The sequence below is a fragment of the Vespula vulgaris genome, chromosome 1 (genome assembly GCF_905475345.1).
Source record: "Vespula vulgaris chromosome 1, iyVesVulg1.1, whole genome shotgun sequence".
In the NCBI taxonomy this organism is placed as follows: Eukaryota; Metazoa; Arthropoda; class Insecta; order Hymenoptera; family Vespidae; genus Vespula; species Vespula vulgaris.
Window position 1 is genome coordinate 8,625,475 of NC_066586.1, and position 17,416 is coordinate 8,642,890.

The window sequence follows — 17,416 nt, forward strand, 5'->3', positions numbered from 1 at the left end:
ATCGTATGACGTAACGAAGTTTAGGTATTCTCAGGTAAGCTGCCAAAAGTCATTGCCAATCGATCGGCCAGAAATATACAATACGAATGTTACTTACGAGAGGTTTCATAAAGCAGGAAGTCAGTTTTTGGAAGGTCGAGGTTAAATTAGCGTGATGGTTGATCTGTGCAGTTGAGTGTATGTTCGGAGGTCCGGTTTAGTCATTATTTATTACTACGAGAGATTTACATGTCTGTTAAATAAAAAGAGTTACGTAAGGTTCTAGATCCAAATAAGAACAAACGATCAGCGTTGGCATGGAAATTATTGTTTTTTCTTCTCTCGTTGAGATAATTTGAAGCAAAGCACGTTAGAACTCACTATGCAGTTCTACAGTAGTGTGCTAATACACGTTATACATAGTATACATGGTAATACATGGTGTACACGTGCTAGTTGCATCAACGAATATAAAAAAGACTTGTAAAGTAAACTGAATAAACCGACTCAACGATTAAGAGATAGCTCGCGCCGAGGAGAGAAGAAAGGAATCATTTCGTCTCTATCGCTTAAACAATGTTATATTATTTATCGATACATAGAATTTATCAATGATACAATTGGCTAACAGTGTTGCACTCGCTCTATATTTTTTGTCCCCCCACTTTATATCTCTCTTTACTTCCCTTTATGTTTTTTCTCCGAAGTCGCTTCGTTGGGATTTATGATACACGACGAAATATATTTCGTTTTCCCTTTCTTCTTTGGTACGTGCGTATCTTCTTCTTTTTCTTCTCCCTTTTTCTTTTTTATAACGTGACACGGTTACAGCTGCGTTTAGAATACAATTAAATCGTACGTACATATACATATACATATATAATATAGTCATACATTAAGGTTTTCATACGTAACAGTTATATGTATAATTATTTATATAAGTTACAGATCAGCGACTAGATAGATACAGTTGTTTCTCTTTTATTCCGGACGATTAGAATTCCTCGGAGGACAAGTTTTGGTTCTCTCTCGTCGTCCGTCGTTTTTAATAGATCTTATCACCTTTAAAAGCACTTTCAAATGTTCGCGCGCATTTTTATGAGCGTTGCCGCGTGACGATGCCATACTAAACGAGTTCTTTTCAAAATCAACTTTAACTCCGATGTCGTCATCCTCCTTCATGTTCGTCGGCCTTGATTTATCCAATGCGAAAAACTATATGCGTAGAACTTTTCATAGCTTGCTCTTTCTTACTGCAATTCTCTTTTCTTTCTTATTTTTTTTTCTCTTTTTTTATTCATTTGTTTCTTGAAATTTCTTATTAAATGCGAAGAGATGTAGGTAAGTACTAATCACGGTGTTCGACTTGAAACTATGCATTTAGTAGCCCTAAGATCTGAATAATCTGAAAATCGTTACTCGTCGTACAAATCGACGAACGATCGATCTTCGACATCGCAATGAGGTCATTGCTATTTCTTTATGTTAAATATGTACTTTCATATCGCGATAGGTATGTTTAGCGTTCATAGACGTAACACAGTTGTCGTCGTCGTCGTCGTCGTGTTGTAACGATACGCGTTAACGTAAATTACAACGGGCTTTAAGACGAACGAATAGGAATAAAAATCGTTTTCGTATCGGGAAAGCGTAGCCTTCTTAAAATTTCGATTGTATTTCGTGTTTTTTTATCGAAAGAATTTGAAGAAAGAAAGTCGAAGTTCATTGTGTTGAAAATTCGAATAAATTTCTTTCGATTCCATTATATTTTAGTATTCTTTTTCTTCCGATGGAGTAACATAGTTACTTCGTCTAATATCGATATTGAAATTATTTTTGTATGATAGATAGGCTTTTATCTTTATGTTTTCACGAATTTTCCTGTCTAATTCGTCATAGAAAATAGATTGTACAGAACAATTATGACGCTTGGTTTAATGTGCTCTCTTATATTTAATTTCGTTACGACGGTGGGATCAATAACGTCAACGTTATCATTACCATCATCATTATCATCATTGTCATTGTCATACTTATTATCTACCATATTAAAGACTCGCATGCAAATAAATTACATCTCCTTTCTTTAGGAGAATAGGGAAGGATTAATCGAAGTGTACATATGACATTTTTTAAAGCTAAGACGACGGAGGTGGCGATCAAACGTCACTTCACTTTGAATCCGTGTTTCTTGATTGAAATTAAATTATAAAGAAAATACAAAGAAATATAAGGATGTCTCGAAACGATTCGACTAACTATGACGACTGTCTTTAATTATTTGTTCATTTTTTCTCTGTCAAAAAATTCTGAATTGCGATTTAAAAATAATATATAGATGCGGAAAAAGAGTATATTCCAAACAAAGTTCAATGTCTTCGTCGGATTGTCCACTACCTCCTCGTACCTAAACTTAAAATCTACGGTTATTAATTTTTTACTCTCTCTTTCTCTCACTATCACTCTCTCTCTCTCTCTTTCTCTCTCTCTCTCTCTCTTTCTTTGTGAAAATTATCATGAACACGCGAATACTACGCGTATATACTAATTAACATTCTCGCTAACATAAGAGCTATACATGCATCGTATAATTGTTTTAATTACTTTTTTTTGTTCCTTTAGAACGCCATTCTGGATCGCACTAAAGTGCAATTACGCGTATTTGAGATCACGAGCTGGAAATAACATATCTTGGTGCAAGCTTCCACAACAGAAACTCGCCCAAAATCCGTTTAAGGTACCAACACAAACAGACCTTCACACTATTGATTGAAAGGCTTTGTTCGTTTTAGTTTCAAAGACTTCAGAACACTTCATCGTTATCACGTTCTGCTTTTCTAATTCTATCGGAAAACTCGTTTTTAAATTTTTATTATGTTCGCATTGACAGATTTTGCTTCGTTGTTTTTTTCTATAAATAAATACAAATTACGATTAAAACTAACGTAAGAGTAAACTCATGTCCTCAAAGAAAATTCATTGCAAATAGATACATTCAACGAAAAAAAAAAAGATAATTCTAATAACGATCAGAGCAACGACGATTAAATTATTATTACGTCTATTAATCTACGATTTAATTGGCATATTCCTTTGGAAACACATTACACTTAATTCAATCTTATAGTATAGACTTATCGATAAATGTATCTCTGGCGAATTGACACTTCTCATCGTCAGTGTCTTCCTTACAAACTAGGGACTAGAGTGCACTCTTCCTGTCTTCCACTGAGGGAAGAAAATGCGTAAACAAAAAAGTCGATAAAATAACTGAAACTTACATGACTAATTTAAGTACTGATATCTTATATACCTATTAAACTTACATTTGGAATCGTTACACTTATCGAACCTTCTTACATCTTCACAAATCTCATAGATGGTATTCCTTTTGAACATTCTATTTAATTTAATTTTTTTTTAAGTTCAGCTCTTTTCCGAAACTCTAACAATTCTTACCAATTGTAGTAACGTTTAATGTAAACGGATTATAACGAGATAACGGAAGCTTATGCTCTTATATCTTAATGTTTAAACTTTTAAAATACTTACGCACATTATCTTTAAGAGTTATTCGCGTGTTTAAGTATTTATTATATAATTTATATATATATATATATATTTGTTCGTATTGCTAATGTATTGCAGTATTATATCCTTATCACTGCAAATTTGTTCACATAAAAGTTTTTTTTCACGCGTAAACTTGCGATGCACCATTGAATTGTCGATACCTTTGCGATTATTACGATTCTATGCTTTCCATTTTTAACTCACGAATACTATAATTATATATGCGTCATGTCCAGATCCAATGTTAAAATTCAAGTTAGATACGTTTCTCACGATTGGCGTATTTAATGGCAATTAAAGTCTTCATTAGCTCTCGTTATCTTGTTAGTCACATTCTTCTTTCTAATGAACACGACGAATGAAAAAATAATTTTTAAAAATCATCTAGGATGATTTCAGCTAAGACTTACGATACTAATATCTTTCGTTTCATTTTAAAAACGAGTAAAAAGAATTTTTGGTAATCGTAGTTATTCGTAGGAACTGAATTGTTTTTATGCGAAATTATTCTAGCTCTTTTTATCTTTCATTGACATATTATTTTATGCAACGATGTAAGTTTTAAATATTATCTTAAATCGAAAATATTTTCTGATAAACTTCTTCCTGTACCCATGAGAATCGTAATCAAATTAGATTTTCGTTCTTCTCTACATCTCTACATCTCTTTTCGTTCGATCTCTACATGCAACAAATTTGATGAATGATCATCAATTTTTGCAATCTACTAAATGTAAGCAAGTAGTGACCAGATAACAATCATTTTTTTATACTAATTGTAAGCTAGAATAAGTTACGCGAACGATCACAAATATTATATAACGAGCCTTACATCTTTTTACTCGATAAATATTCCACTCTGATCGTTATCTCGATGTAACGATGTATAAAACATAATGATAACATAATAAAAAAATATGCATTAAAGAATTATATATGTATATGTACATCTAAATGGAAATATTCTATTCAGATTATTTGACAAGATAATGACTAGCACGCTTTACATTTTTGTCTTTTAATAAACATATTGAAATAATCTCAATAGATAATTAAGTTTAAATTATAAATGCTGCTTTTGAATTTATTTATAGTTTGGGATAATTAGAACTTGCATTTGTTTCTGCAATTATGTAATTTTTGCTAGAATTTTATTCTCTGTATCACTGCTTGCGTATCGTTGATAGAATTTTGTTTCTAATTAGAAAAAGAACTATCATCGTTATTAACAACAATTAGAAACTTTCATCAAATCTTTTATAATTCTTTTAATATCATTCAGTCTTTGAAACATGGAGCGATTATCAAAGCCTTCCACCGCAAGTGTTCTACGACTTAGCAAGCTAAGCTGAACAAAACAGCAGTATTGTCGTCTCTTAAATTAATTTTTTTCATACTTATTAGTTCATTATGTACTACGTTGTGCGTGTAAATAGATGCAAGGCGTTTCGTGAGCTAATACAGAAATAATGAATTTAAAGGAACGGACAATACATATTCGGATTTTCTTTTTCGAAACACAAAAAGAATGTTTTAACGTTTACGGTTGCTTGAAAGATGTGTTACTTTGCTTGTCATTATATTCTTTCCTGTTATTTCGTAGTCGTGTCGTTATTTATTGGATATTTTCATTAGAACTGATATTATATTATTTCCCGTGCGAATCCCGAGGTATAATATTTAACTTACGAAACAGCCTGTACCGATTTACACGTCCTTCTCTTTTCTTATACAGGCAAATTTGCAATAAGTACAATAGCGAAGTCAGTATTCGACTTAACACGAGCGACTAGAGTCACCGAGTAACGCTTCGTCGATCAGTTATAGAATACTTCTTCAATTATTTCATAGACATACGATATCGTTAATACAATACTATCATACACTCGAGAAGAACGATCACCTCGTGCGACCTCGAAGAATTCACACCTAGAAACTTACTCCGAAGAGTCGGAATCAGATTCAGCCGGTGTATCCGAAACTTCACCGTGAGTTTCTGGCGTTGTTTCAGGAATTTTCTTTGTTAGCGTAGCTGTCACGTACGCTCCTGGTCCCTCGCCTTGTGTGTGCTCGATACCAACTCTAAAGAAAGGATAGAAAAATTTATTACATTTCGAACTATCTATAGTTCGTTTTTTTTTTTTGTGAAAGCGATCATCGTTTATGACTTCAATCTTTCTTCGAAAAAAAAAAAAAGACAGCGAGAGAGAGAAAAAATCGTCTTACCTATACTCGTGCCGCGATAAATTACGAACGTATTTTTCTGGGGGAGCATCACTGTCGCTATTTTGAAGACTGACGCTCCTCGCTGTAGTGTGCGAAACTTGAGTAGCTGGCATAGTGAATTCGACGTAACAGTACTCGGCAAGATTTTCCGGGATTTGGTCGTAAGAAGTTAGAGCCATGCGACAAACCAATTGGTGCGTTGTGTATGCACCTTAATGAATATAAAAAGAATAATTATGACGACGAAAAAATTAATTATGGAATTTTGTTAATCATCGTTACTTTACCTTGTCCTTCTTTAGGCAATCTAGGCATTCTCCATACAATAGCACGGTGTTGATGCTCGTATTTGGCTTGTCCAGATGTAACTTCCATCAGCTGAGGTTCTAACGTATCTACAGCTCCCAAAAATCTTTCGATCCCTTTGATCTTACCGGTTCTTCTATGCGCTGATTTTACCGAACCATATCTAAAGTGTTTCTCTACCCTAAACAGATAGATCCAACACTCTGGAATCGGGAAACGCACCATTACGTCCTCGCAAGGAATTTGCCCGAGTTTTCTAGAGGCAAATCCTGGTACCAATATGTCTGCTCTTAATTCCACCTAATGATCGGTATGTTTATTAGTTTCCTTTTTGAAAAAAGAGCAAACGACATTTTAAGTAATATTTTAAATTGATGAATTAATTAATTATTATTCACATAAACGATTTTAAAGCCTAGCGTGCATTAATTTGCAACAACGCATCAATTTACTTTACCTTGTTACCAGTAACGCACATTACAGCTTTCAATTGAAGCGGTAATTCTCTGTTTTTAGGCGGTCTTACTCGAAATCTCATTAATTCGATATAACATGCATCAGGAGGCTTGAACCTTTAAATATTGATTAGTATAAAGTTAAATAGTAGTCATATTAAATATGCGTAAAATGTATGAAAAATCTATAGATTTATTAATTTTAGTTAATTGCAAGTAACGATAAGAATATAGCAAATACATTAAAACCGTATGTACTTTATGATTCTTGACTTCTCATATTCGTCTTGTTGGACACAAGCATGAAATTCGACATTTTCTAAGCGGATCCATTCTTCAGTCACAACAGGAATAATATCATGCCTTCCGACTACTTCTTTACCCTGACGCCACATGTCGTTTATTCCCAACTCAACATCGGGCATACCTAATCATTGTTGCAGGTCAGACAGATGATATACATATAAGGCTAAAAGGAGAAAATTAAAATTACCGGACAAGAAACCCAAGAAGAAAAGACGAACACGAGCTATTTGTTTATCTACGTGACCCTCGGCACTTTGCTCGACGTATATTTCATCAACTACTGTTATTTGAACTTCTTCCATCTTATAACTAAGTGCTCTATCTCTGTGAGCCGATAGCCTGAAAAGAGCCTCTTCAATGGCGCAAGAAAATGTTTTCATGTCTTCGTAATTTTGCGATCCGAGTTTAAACAATTGAGATATCTGAAGATTATAATCAATAACTAGTTATAGTTATTACTTTTTAGCACGATAAGATCATCAAATGTCATCAAATGATGATTTATTTACCTGAGCTGCGTGTTCGACGGGAAGACCTAACTTCTTCAAATCGCTACCAAACTCTTTAACACCCTGATAATCTCCTTGAATTGCATATGCAGCGAACTGACTAAGTTTATTTGTCAGTCGTTCGGCTTTAGTAACCTGTCCAGGTCGTACTCCAGGTCGTTCCTTGTAAAAAATATATTGCAACTTCACCGTGAATATTTTTCCAAATTGGTCGAATTGTTGAGCTCCGATATCCGAAACAGAATAACAAGCCAAAAGAGGTAGCTCTTGGAACGGATCTTTATCGTCTTTGCCATTAAACAACTGAAGAACTGGATTATCACCCTGATAAACTAGTTTCACGAATATCTTTTTCCAGAACCGTTGTCCAGTGATCTTCTTTTTGTTCGGTTGACGTAACTGCATTTCCCAGCCGTCACCAGTGTACGTAACTCGTGGAAAATCTTCCAAAGGTTGACTCACGTCTTCGTCAAACAGCGGAGTCGGTGGTGTTTCCTAACAAAATAATTTATTGAACATTATAAATGTCTTTTAGAAATTTTTAATATAAGAATTATAGTTTAATATAAGCGTCATAAAATCAATAGCTAAAGCTTGCCTGGGAATCTGTTCTTGTTATTTCAGGTTGAGCTGTCTCTGTGGGAACTACAGCTTCTTGGGCAAATCCACCTGTTTTATCAAAGGGATTAAACCGTGATGACGAATCAGCGTACGCGGCATTTTGTGGACTCTTTGGTGGCGGCGCTAAAGCTGGTACTGGTCCAACTTCAGGCTGAGTAAGTTGATCTCCTTCTTTTGGTCTAAAAATAAAGATCAAATAATAAGTCAAATTAGAAAATATCAAATCGAAAACCAGATAATTGCATCAAATGTTAACTTACTTTATGAAAACACTGAAATCAGGACCTTCGTCCGAGTCGCCAGAATCTGCTCGTTTCACTTTAGTTTCCGGTTGTGGTGGTGCTGTCATGCTTAAGAAAGAATCAAAACCATCGTTTTCTTCAAATCCAGTAACTCCAGTATCTCCACCACCTGACGAGTCTCCCCATACTAGATCAATATATCGTAATTTTTGATTATTTATATTTTAACGTTATTAACTGTGATTAAATGTAATTAAATCGTACCGTCACTGGACGTATCCATCGCTGTAGGTCCAGTATTACCAAAGGCATCCAAGAATGGATCTGCATTCGTTTCTGGCTCAGCTGCTTTATCGAACTTCGATGCAAAAGCATCAAATGCATCACCGGTACTTTCGATGGCTTTAGTCGTAGCAGCGAAATTATCCAATTGCGTATCAGTTCCGGGATATTCTGCAGCTGGTATCGGACTAGTTGAGATCAATCCACCCACTTCCTTAGTAGGTTCATCAAAATCACCTAGGAGATCGGAAGAGAAAACGTTTTGTTGGGTATCTGTCATTGAAAATATAGGTTGGCTGGTCTGTTGCGTTGTTGATGTGGCTGATGTTTCCGTCACCCCATATTGTGTCGTGCTTGTGCTGTCAGATATGGAGAAGAAGGGAGACTCGACTGTCGTGGAAATTTGTTCGGTCGTTGCTGTGGAAAATAATTCGGCAGTCGTTACTGAGGTTAGTTGGTCTGTAGGGACCGATGTTTCCGTTGAAAAATCTAGATCAACGGCTGCCTGTTTTTCTGTTTCTTCGATAGGGAAAGCCATCGCGGAGGACACCGATCCTCTCTTTTCTACGTTGACTGAAGCAGCTTCTGGATAATAAGAACTGAAAGCACCTTCCGCCGGAGCAGTCGATTCAATTTCCTGATCAGTTATGCTAACGAATGGATTCTCTTTAGCAGCACTCGTCACTGCTACGTCAGTAATCAAGTCCGTAGTATCTACTGAAAAGTTTGCTGTGGCCGTTGTGTCTGTGTTTGGAGCGTCGAATAAATCTAAAATGTCTTGACTACTTTTTGGCGCTTCTGCGGCTTCATTATCATAAGGTATTAAATCCGGTACATTTCCATCAACATCTAGGAAATCGGCAAAACTATGTTCCGGTGTTGGTGAAGGTGAATGCATCAAAGTTGGACTTGGAGTTCTTGTAGCTTGCAGTCGATCCAAAAGATGATTAGAAGTAGCGTCCATTGCTCCTGTAACCGATAAGATAAGATCTTTTGTGTTTTTCGGTGGTGCAGGTGGTTGTGGCCTGGGCGGTGGAGGTCTCGATGGTGGTGGTTTCCCATTCTTAGCTTGTATAGGTGCTGCCTGTGTAGGTTCACTAATCTTTTCTTCTTCTTCTTCTTTTGTGCTCTCTGATAGATTAAATATATTTTCTTCGCAAAAGGACGCGAAAGGATTCGTTGATTCTACATTCACCGGAGCTTGATAAGATTGATCACTAGTGATATTTAAAAATGGATTTTCTCCGTGTTCCGAAGTTGTCGTGTCTGTGAAGGATTCCAAGAAAGGATTCAATTCTTGTTGACCGGCAACCGAGTTATCCGGCTCGGACGTGTAGTCGTCCATTAGGAAAGGATTTCCACCTTTGGAATCCATCTTGATTAAATTCGTAAAATAACAAGTGAAAATATTAATCAGGTTTAAACCGATCAATTAGCGTCCGAATGATCCGAAGGATTAGTAATATGTTGTTTTCAAGGTTATTGCATCAGTTCAGATTCAAGGATCTTCAGCTCTGTTTTTCCTGGTCCAATCGCAGCAAAGCTTGTATCAAATGGATCTATATCGTCTCCTAAAGCAATGTTTTTGGATTGAAGAGGCGTCAATACTTTTGCACCTAGATCTTGGTCGTTCGTGCATAGAAAATCTTTCGATTCTGGCACTTCGCCGGCTCTTGGATTAAAATCTTCTGCATCCGGTACTGACGGTGCAACAATTGAACTTAAACTGATAGGATTCGGGCGTACTTGTTCGGTTATTTGCTCCAGTTCGCTTTCTAAAACTTTCAGTTCTGCCTTTCCAGGTAAAATATTGGTGGCGATGGAAGTGTCGAAAGGATCCACATAAGAAATTTCTTCTTCTTCAATAGTTTTCGTCTCAACTCGTGGCGTGAGAGGCTTTGCATCGACTTCTACTTCGGCATCGAGCAAACTTTCGCGTCTAGTGAATTCCTGTTTTTTTAAATTCGTTTCAATTATTTCTTTCAATGGATTGGATACCTGAGTAAATTCTAAATTGGTAGGCCTCAATGAAGTAGCGGTGAAATCGCTTTGTCTTCTGGTTGCTTCGCTCTGAGATCTGGAATCAATTTCGTGATCACTGACACTGTGAGATAACTTTGGTTCTTGTTCCAACAATTCCGACTCGATAAGCTTGAGTTCCGTTTTCCCAGGAGTAACTTTAGCTACAAAACTGGTGTCGAAGGGATCGACATCAACTGCCTCGTCTTCAGTTGGTAAAACCTCTTCGATTGATTTTTGCGTATAGTATGGTGTTAGAGGTTTCGAGCGTAACGATTTCTCTTCGTCTGTAGTTGCTAGAAGATCAGGTCGATTTGAAGGTGTCGGTAATTCGAAAGCAACGCTTTTTGTAATTGATAGTTCGATCACTTCTGGTCTCGAAGCTTTTCGTCCACGATTATTCGGTATGTTATCAGCAATCTGTTCTTCTTCTTCTTCTGTTTCGAAGTTGACTTTAAATTCAGGCTTGACTGGAAAAACTGGTGGAGTTGGCCTTAGAGGAGGCTTCGCAATAGGAGTCGCCGGTGGTGTTTCTTTCCTAGGATCAAAATCGTCGTCGTCCTCGAGAATACTATCAGTTTTTGCCTGTTCACCGAGAAGTTCTCTTTCAAGAAATTTCAATTCTGTTTTACCTGGTGGTATTTCCTTGATCGCTGATGTGTCGAAAGGATCGACATATGTAAGTTCTTCGAGTGGTGCGATGGGTGGATCGATCAAATTCAAATCACTCGTCGAACTACTTAACAAATCCTTTTTAGTTACATTACTACTTTCCTCGGATTTGGGTAAGCCTGTCTCATAGTCCCTATTTAAGCCAGCTGGATCAGTAAGCGATATAGAAACCGTAGACACCGGTAAATCCTCTAATTCTTTCTCAATGAACTTGAGTTCAGTCTTGCCAGGTAATATATTATCGGCGAAAGTAGTGTCAAAAGGATCCTCTTCGTCGACAAATATTGCTATTTCGAAGCTAGCCTCGATGATCTCGCTTTGGAAATCCTTAGCCTGTGGTTCCTTTTCACCAAATGGATCTTCGGCTTCCTCGAGGCGGATCGAATTGTCGACGGGTTCGTTTAAATCAAATTCAGCATCGTCCAAATCAGGAATCTCCTCCAAAATCGTCTTTTCCTTAAGCAATTCAAATTCTGTGATGTCAATGGATTCTTTTGTTTCGGTTGCGATTATTTCAGTTTCTTGCGTGTTCACAGGAGTGACAGGTTTCGGTAATACCGGAGGTAATGTCGTTAGATCAACTGGTATATCCGGTAAATCGGAATCGTCGTCTAAAAGTGATTTCTCAACTTCTATTGGCTCAGCAACACCTTCGGGAATAATTCCACTTTCGATCTCATCAAAATCGTCCAACAATAAATCCTGTTGTACGACTGATTTCTTTTTACTTTTAGGCGGTAATTTACATGTACTCACATGATCGATCCTACCGGAGAGAATTTCAACAGCATTACCAAGACTGACTAACTTGTTACCCTTCTTATCGACTGTTTTGAGTACTTTCTCAGCATTAGTAGTATCGAAAGGATCGTCGTCTAAATCTTCCTTTACAGGACTATCAGGTATATAGGCTAATTGAACGTCGATATTTTGAAGGACGTCGACGTAGGTCGTATCGAAGATATCCTCGTCTGCTGAATCCTCTTGTTCATCCTCGTCGTCTGGAACCTCGACAAAACCGTTTTCACTGACAAACGGCTTTCCACTCGCTTTGCCAAGTTCACCTTCGACTGCACCAACCTCACCAGGCTCTTTTTCAACAAGATTTCCTTCCTCGTCGAAACCAATCCACTTCTTCGATGAAGATTTCTTATTTTTCTCTTCTTTGCCCTGTTCCTCTTCCTCTGCCTTCTTTTCGTCTAACGCTGGCTTCCGTTGGAAAAACGAGACCGACTTGATACGATCGAGATCACCTTGGGTCTTTTTTAACAACGAATCGACACCCGCTGTCAAAGCCTCAAACTTCCGCCACTCGTCGGAGCCAGCATTGCCGGCCGCAGCCGGTTCACCAGATTCCTCGGCTTTCTGCTCGGCCCGCTCCGCTCGCTCCGCACGTTCACGCCGGTAACGCTCGAGTTCTTCCGGATCGAACTCTTCCTCCTCGCCCTTCTTACTTTTCTTCGACTTTTTCTTCTTTTTTAATCCCTTGGCTAGCTTGTGCATTCTCTAAGACCTACCGTTTTGCGGGAGAGCCTTCTGCAATGAATCGAAAAATTTTTTTGTTTTTTCTTTTTTGTTTCATTTTTCATTAAAAAAAAAAAAAATGTTAAGGTAAAAGATAGAATCGTTTATCAATAACTTCATTAGTGATTATACAACGTCATGCTTACAATAGTTCACTATTTATTATTATTTTCTCGAAGTCATAAACGATATTGGTTCTTCCAGGAATAATATTATCATTCGTCTGCACAACGTTGCTCGTTCGTATATTTTCAGGACAGAAAGGAACACTGGATTAACCACTAGAGTACGTCGAAATTTTATCTTCAAATTTTGATTTAATTATCGGCTTCCGTGAGAAAATTATAAAGAGAACGACGTGTTTACGGATTATACGGTTAGTTTTAAGGTAATCAAAGTTGATTTGAAAAGGTAAGATAATCGACAAAATTATCGGAGGGTTATCGAATCGTCAACGATAGAACAAGTCGATCGATAGCCGTACCTCTCGAAAGCTTCCTTATTTCGTATCCAAGCGCGCAGTTAGCGACAATAAAATGAAACGAAAGAAACTAAAGAAGCAAGAAAAAAAGAAATTTTTCAACGTACGAACGTACTCTCACTAACGGCTGGAAGATTTCAACTGAGTTCGCTACGAAAATACGAAACACAATCTCATTCTCTATTGACATTATTTAATAAGATTACCTTTTCCTGCCAGATGGATTTAAATTTTAATAACAACTACGTACACGAATACACTGTTCGAATTTCATTATCGAACAGATACAATATGTTTCCTTTTAAAATAACGAAGTAAATTCTTGTTCGAAAGTTTACGAGCTAATTTTAGAAATTCATCGTAAACAAATTTTTTCGATAGCTGCCATCAAAACGATCGTTTAATTTATCTCGAGACGTGATCTATCTCAATATCACTATGCCAAAACAACAAAATTTTATCGTAAGCTATAATCAATATTTCTAGATAGTTCGCACTTGGAAGATCCTTTAAATAAAATCTTCATCATTTCATTTGGTTTCCGCATTCCATCGTACGTGTCGGAGTTGTTAAACGAAGAAAAGCAATTGATAGATCGACTTCATTATAACGAATGGATTAACTTCGTGGAAGATGAAAACACGTTCGATATTACATGGTAAAGTTAAAATTTATATTGTGTGCCAACAAACCCTTTTTATGAGTACAAGCACCGACACGGGTCACAGAGTCGCTTCGCACGATGGCGCACATTCAGTTAAGTCCTACAAACATATATTTATATGAAGACACATACACACGTAAACGAACATCGTAAGTTCACGTGCCTCGGAAAAGCTGAATCGATAGACGAAAGAAGAATAAGGGCATCGTGACTTCCCCGTAGCAATAACGAGATTTTTCGATGTTAATTTCGAATTAAAAATTTCCTTTTATTTACTTCAATTCGATATGTATTATCAATTAAAGCTTTCTAACACAAGATTCGAATTAAGTACTCAAGACCCTGAACATTTCCCGTAAACTTTCGAATCCATCAGCTTTATTCGTAACCTACGAAATAAATATAATAATTCAATTTTCCCATCGCGCGTGTCACGTTACAAGACGAATCGAAAGTATCGATCACGTGTATTCGTTGCATCATAGACAAAAGACGATCCTCGAGTGGGCCTAGCTCGGGTATCTTCGTACTCTGCTCAATCAAAATCTTACCCTCGATTCTCTTCTCATACGTACTTACTCGATTACTTACTCGTTACAATGATGAAACTAATTATTGAACTACTTGTTCTACGTAAATAATTACGCAATAATTTTGTCGTACTTCCATCGTATTTTACAATAGCGAAAAATGAGGTCCGTTATATTCATCGTCCTTAATACTGAAAATAAAGATTACCTACGCTTTTATATCGAATTAAAACGGTACGTGTGGGTGTCTATTCCATCGATTACAACTGCCCGTTGATTTGTGTCGAACTTGGAATACTAAATTAAATAGTTTTAACAATCAACCCATATATTTTATTTACATAATGATGTAAATTTATAAATTCTACCGATACATTGAAACTACGTTTCGTATTTATAAAGATTATCATCAAATTCTATTTTTCATGTCGTCCAATTGTACGAGTTATGTATATAAATGAAAACGACGAAACTTGTATGGTCGATTATAAATTAAAAATGCCGCCGAATTTCGTCATCTTTCGGTAAACATTCATGAGCATGAATCATCTCGACGAAAGATATATGTGAATGAGGGCAGGAAGAACGAAAAAAGGAACCGACAAAATCGACTTCGTCTTATATTTAGAGGTGGTCTTTACTTATATAAAACGATCGAATGTCTCTTCTACGTGATGTAACTGAGAAGAAAAGCATGAATTTTTACAATCGAGCGATAGGCGAATAAAATTGAAATAGTATAATGATAATGAATTCTGATGTGAGGTATGATGATTATCAGTTTGATGGCGATAGTTGCTATGTCGATTATATTCATCATCCTCTAACACGTTCATTATTATAAAATTGACTTGGAATCTATACATGGGACAATTGAAAACTAAGAAAGCCTAATTCCTACCTTTGAGTTTTGTAGTATGGCTAACAAGGAAAGAGCTTGGTTCGTGACACATAATTGACGGAAAGTGGAAGCTCTCAGCGAGTTGATACGATTAACATGCTGCATGACACACGGTGCATGCCTCGACGTCAGCGGTTGCTGAGACGGCGATCAATCCACTGGCTCGAGCCCGGAACGTTTCATGGTTCCATCGAGAAAGACTAGCTGACTAGATGGAGAAAAAAATCTAGAAGATCTCATAGCATATACATAGCTACATATACGCATACGTAAGCACAGACATACGATGGTTGATACTTACGAGTTGCGCCTCATCAGCCACATCGATAGGGTGCACATTTTTTTCGCGTCATCACGCAATAAACTTTCCTCTGATATCGACGTTAATAAGAAAAATAATATGATGTTATCGCACTCGATGTTGAACCGGAAGCAAAAGGAACTAAGATCAAATAGAAAATGTTTGTGAAAAGAGAAAGAGAGAAAGAAAGAAAGAGAATGATAGAGATAGATAGATAGGTAGATAGATAGTGAGAGAGAGAGAGAGAGAGAGAGAGAGAGAGAGAGAGAGAGAGAGAGAGAGAAGTAATCGAATGAAACAAACGATGACGACACTTCAACCACCAAGAAGCTTTTTTCTCGTTCTGGAAAAAGAGTCGATCGGGTAACGAAATGCAAGGAAGTTCGTACCGAAAGCGAAGGCGACTCACCTCGTACTCTCCTGCGGGCTGAGCTATTTCCAGCATCGATCCGTTTTGCGGAGAAGAAACATGCGCGTACAGGGATACTATGCGCATGTCGTGCGCGTGCCTAACGCCGCTATGATCGCGTCAGTCGACTCACCGTTACCCTCGCCCACCCCTTCGATATCTACTACATTTCCCTTGTTTTAACCCTTGTGATGGGGAGAGAAAGACAAGAAAGGAGAGAGAGAGAGAGAGAGAGAGAGAGAGAGATCATGTACTTTGACAAATACAGTCATATCTCCAGAACTAGAAGAACACTTGAAAACTAAGATCAGGTTAAAGGTTCGAGGTTTGACATGAAATATGTAAATTGTATAATAATTCAAGGGTTTCTTCGATGCTTTTCTTCTTCTTCATTTTTTTTTCTTTTTATCGATTAAAGATATTGTTTAGATACCAGGAATTTTTTCTTTTTTTGTATGGAAATAAACAATAAAATATTCTACACAGGTCGTTGAAGATTTTAACGTTCTAGGGATAATATCTGGCAAACATTGGACTTTTTCCCTGAGGCCATGCCAAGTTTCGATCGAAGTGAGTTAAATGAACTCACGAAAATATCGGGATGTTGTTATTTTCTTAGTAAATGCATTAGAAGATGTAGTTTGCAAATTGTTTATTTCGTTTTTAGATCAGAAAGAGATTTCGAGATTAATATAGTGGAGTTTGTATTTATTTGGTTTAAATCTTGCAAATACAACCTTTACATCGATTTATGCATCTATGGTAAAAAAGTGTGAACCATGGTAAGTCATTATGGTTGAGATTTTTGCCATGATATGGCGCTGTACGTCCAAAGTCCATTCGCATCGACAATGTATCATTGGATGGTATAATATCGTATTTCCCGAAAAACTATATATTACATTCTAGTGTTAACTATCGACATATAATTGGTCTGGTAAAAATTATCTACCAATCATGAGACTTCAATAATAGTGATTTTTACACAATGAGATTTCATCCATTAATCTAGATTCGTAAAAGAAAACAGGAAGAACGTGAGTTAAACATGAAATATAGGCTTGCAGTACATAAATGTACGGCATCCGTATCGATTTTATTTTACTTCAAATAAATATGAAAATCCTTTCTATCCACCTCGAATACTCTACATACGTACATGCCTTTAAGATACAAAAGCGTATTTCATATTGTTCATTAAAAAGGCGGGTATTTCAATGTTTTCGATATCATCGTCCATTGTTGTCTCGAATAAACAGTGAAGATATATTTTATGAAGGATGTACAAAATATATGTAACCACGATTTGTTTTCGAATAAGAAAACTAATTTCGATCTTTCTAAATCAAACCGTATTGCAATCTTTTCTTTTTTTTCTTTTTTTCATTTTTCAATATCCCAAAAGAAAACTTCTAT

General features: G+C 36.6%; 1 protein-coding gene across 1 annotated transcript; it reads right to left on the reverse strand.

The window, feature by feature from the left end:
* Positions 1-190: 190 nt before the first annotated feature.
* On the reverse strand, positions 191-15,963 carry LOC127067560 (uncharacterized). Its single transcript, XM_051002622.1, has 13 exons — positions 15,592-15,963; positions 15,291-15,498; positions 9,981-12,726; positions 8,482-9,930; positions 8,236-8,404; positions 7,953-8,154; positions 7,355-7,849; positions 7,033-7,267; positions 6,798-6,966; positions 6,542-6,656; positions 6,066-6,384; positions 5,779-5,989; positions 191-5,634 (listed from the first exon to the last, which is right to left on the reverse strand). The coding sequence occupies exons 3-13, from the start codon at positions 12,691-12,693 to the stop codon at positions 5,490-5,492; spliced, it is 6,222 nt and encodes a 2,073-aa protein (XP_050858579.1). The 5' UTR covers positions 12,694-12,726; positions 15,291-15,498; positions 15,592-15,963; the 3' UTR covers positions 191-5,489.
* Between the last annotated feature and the right edge of the window lie 1,453 nt (positions 15,964-17,416).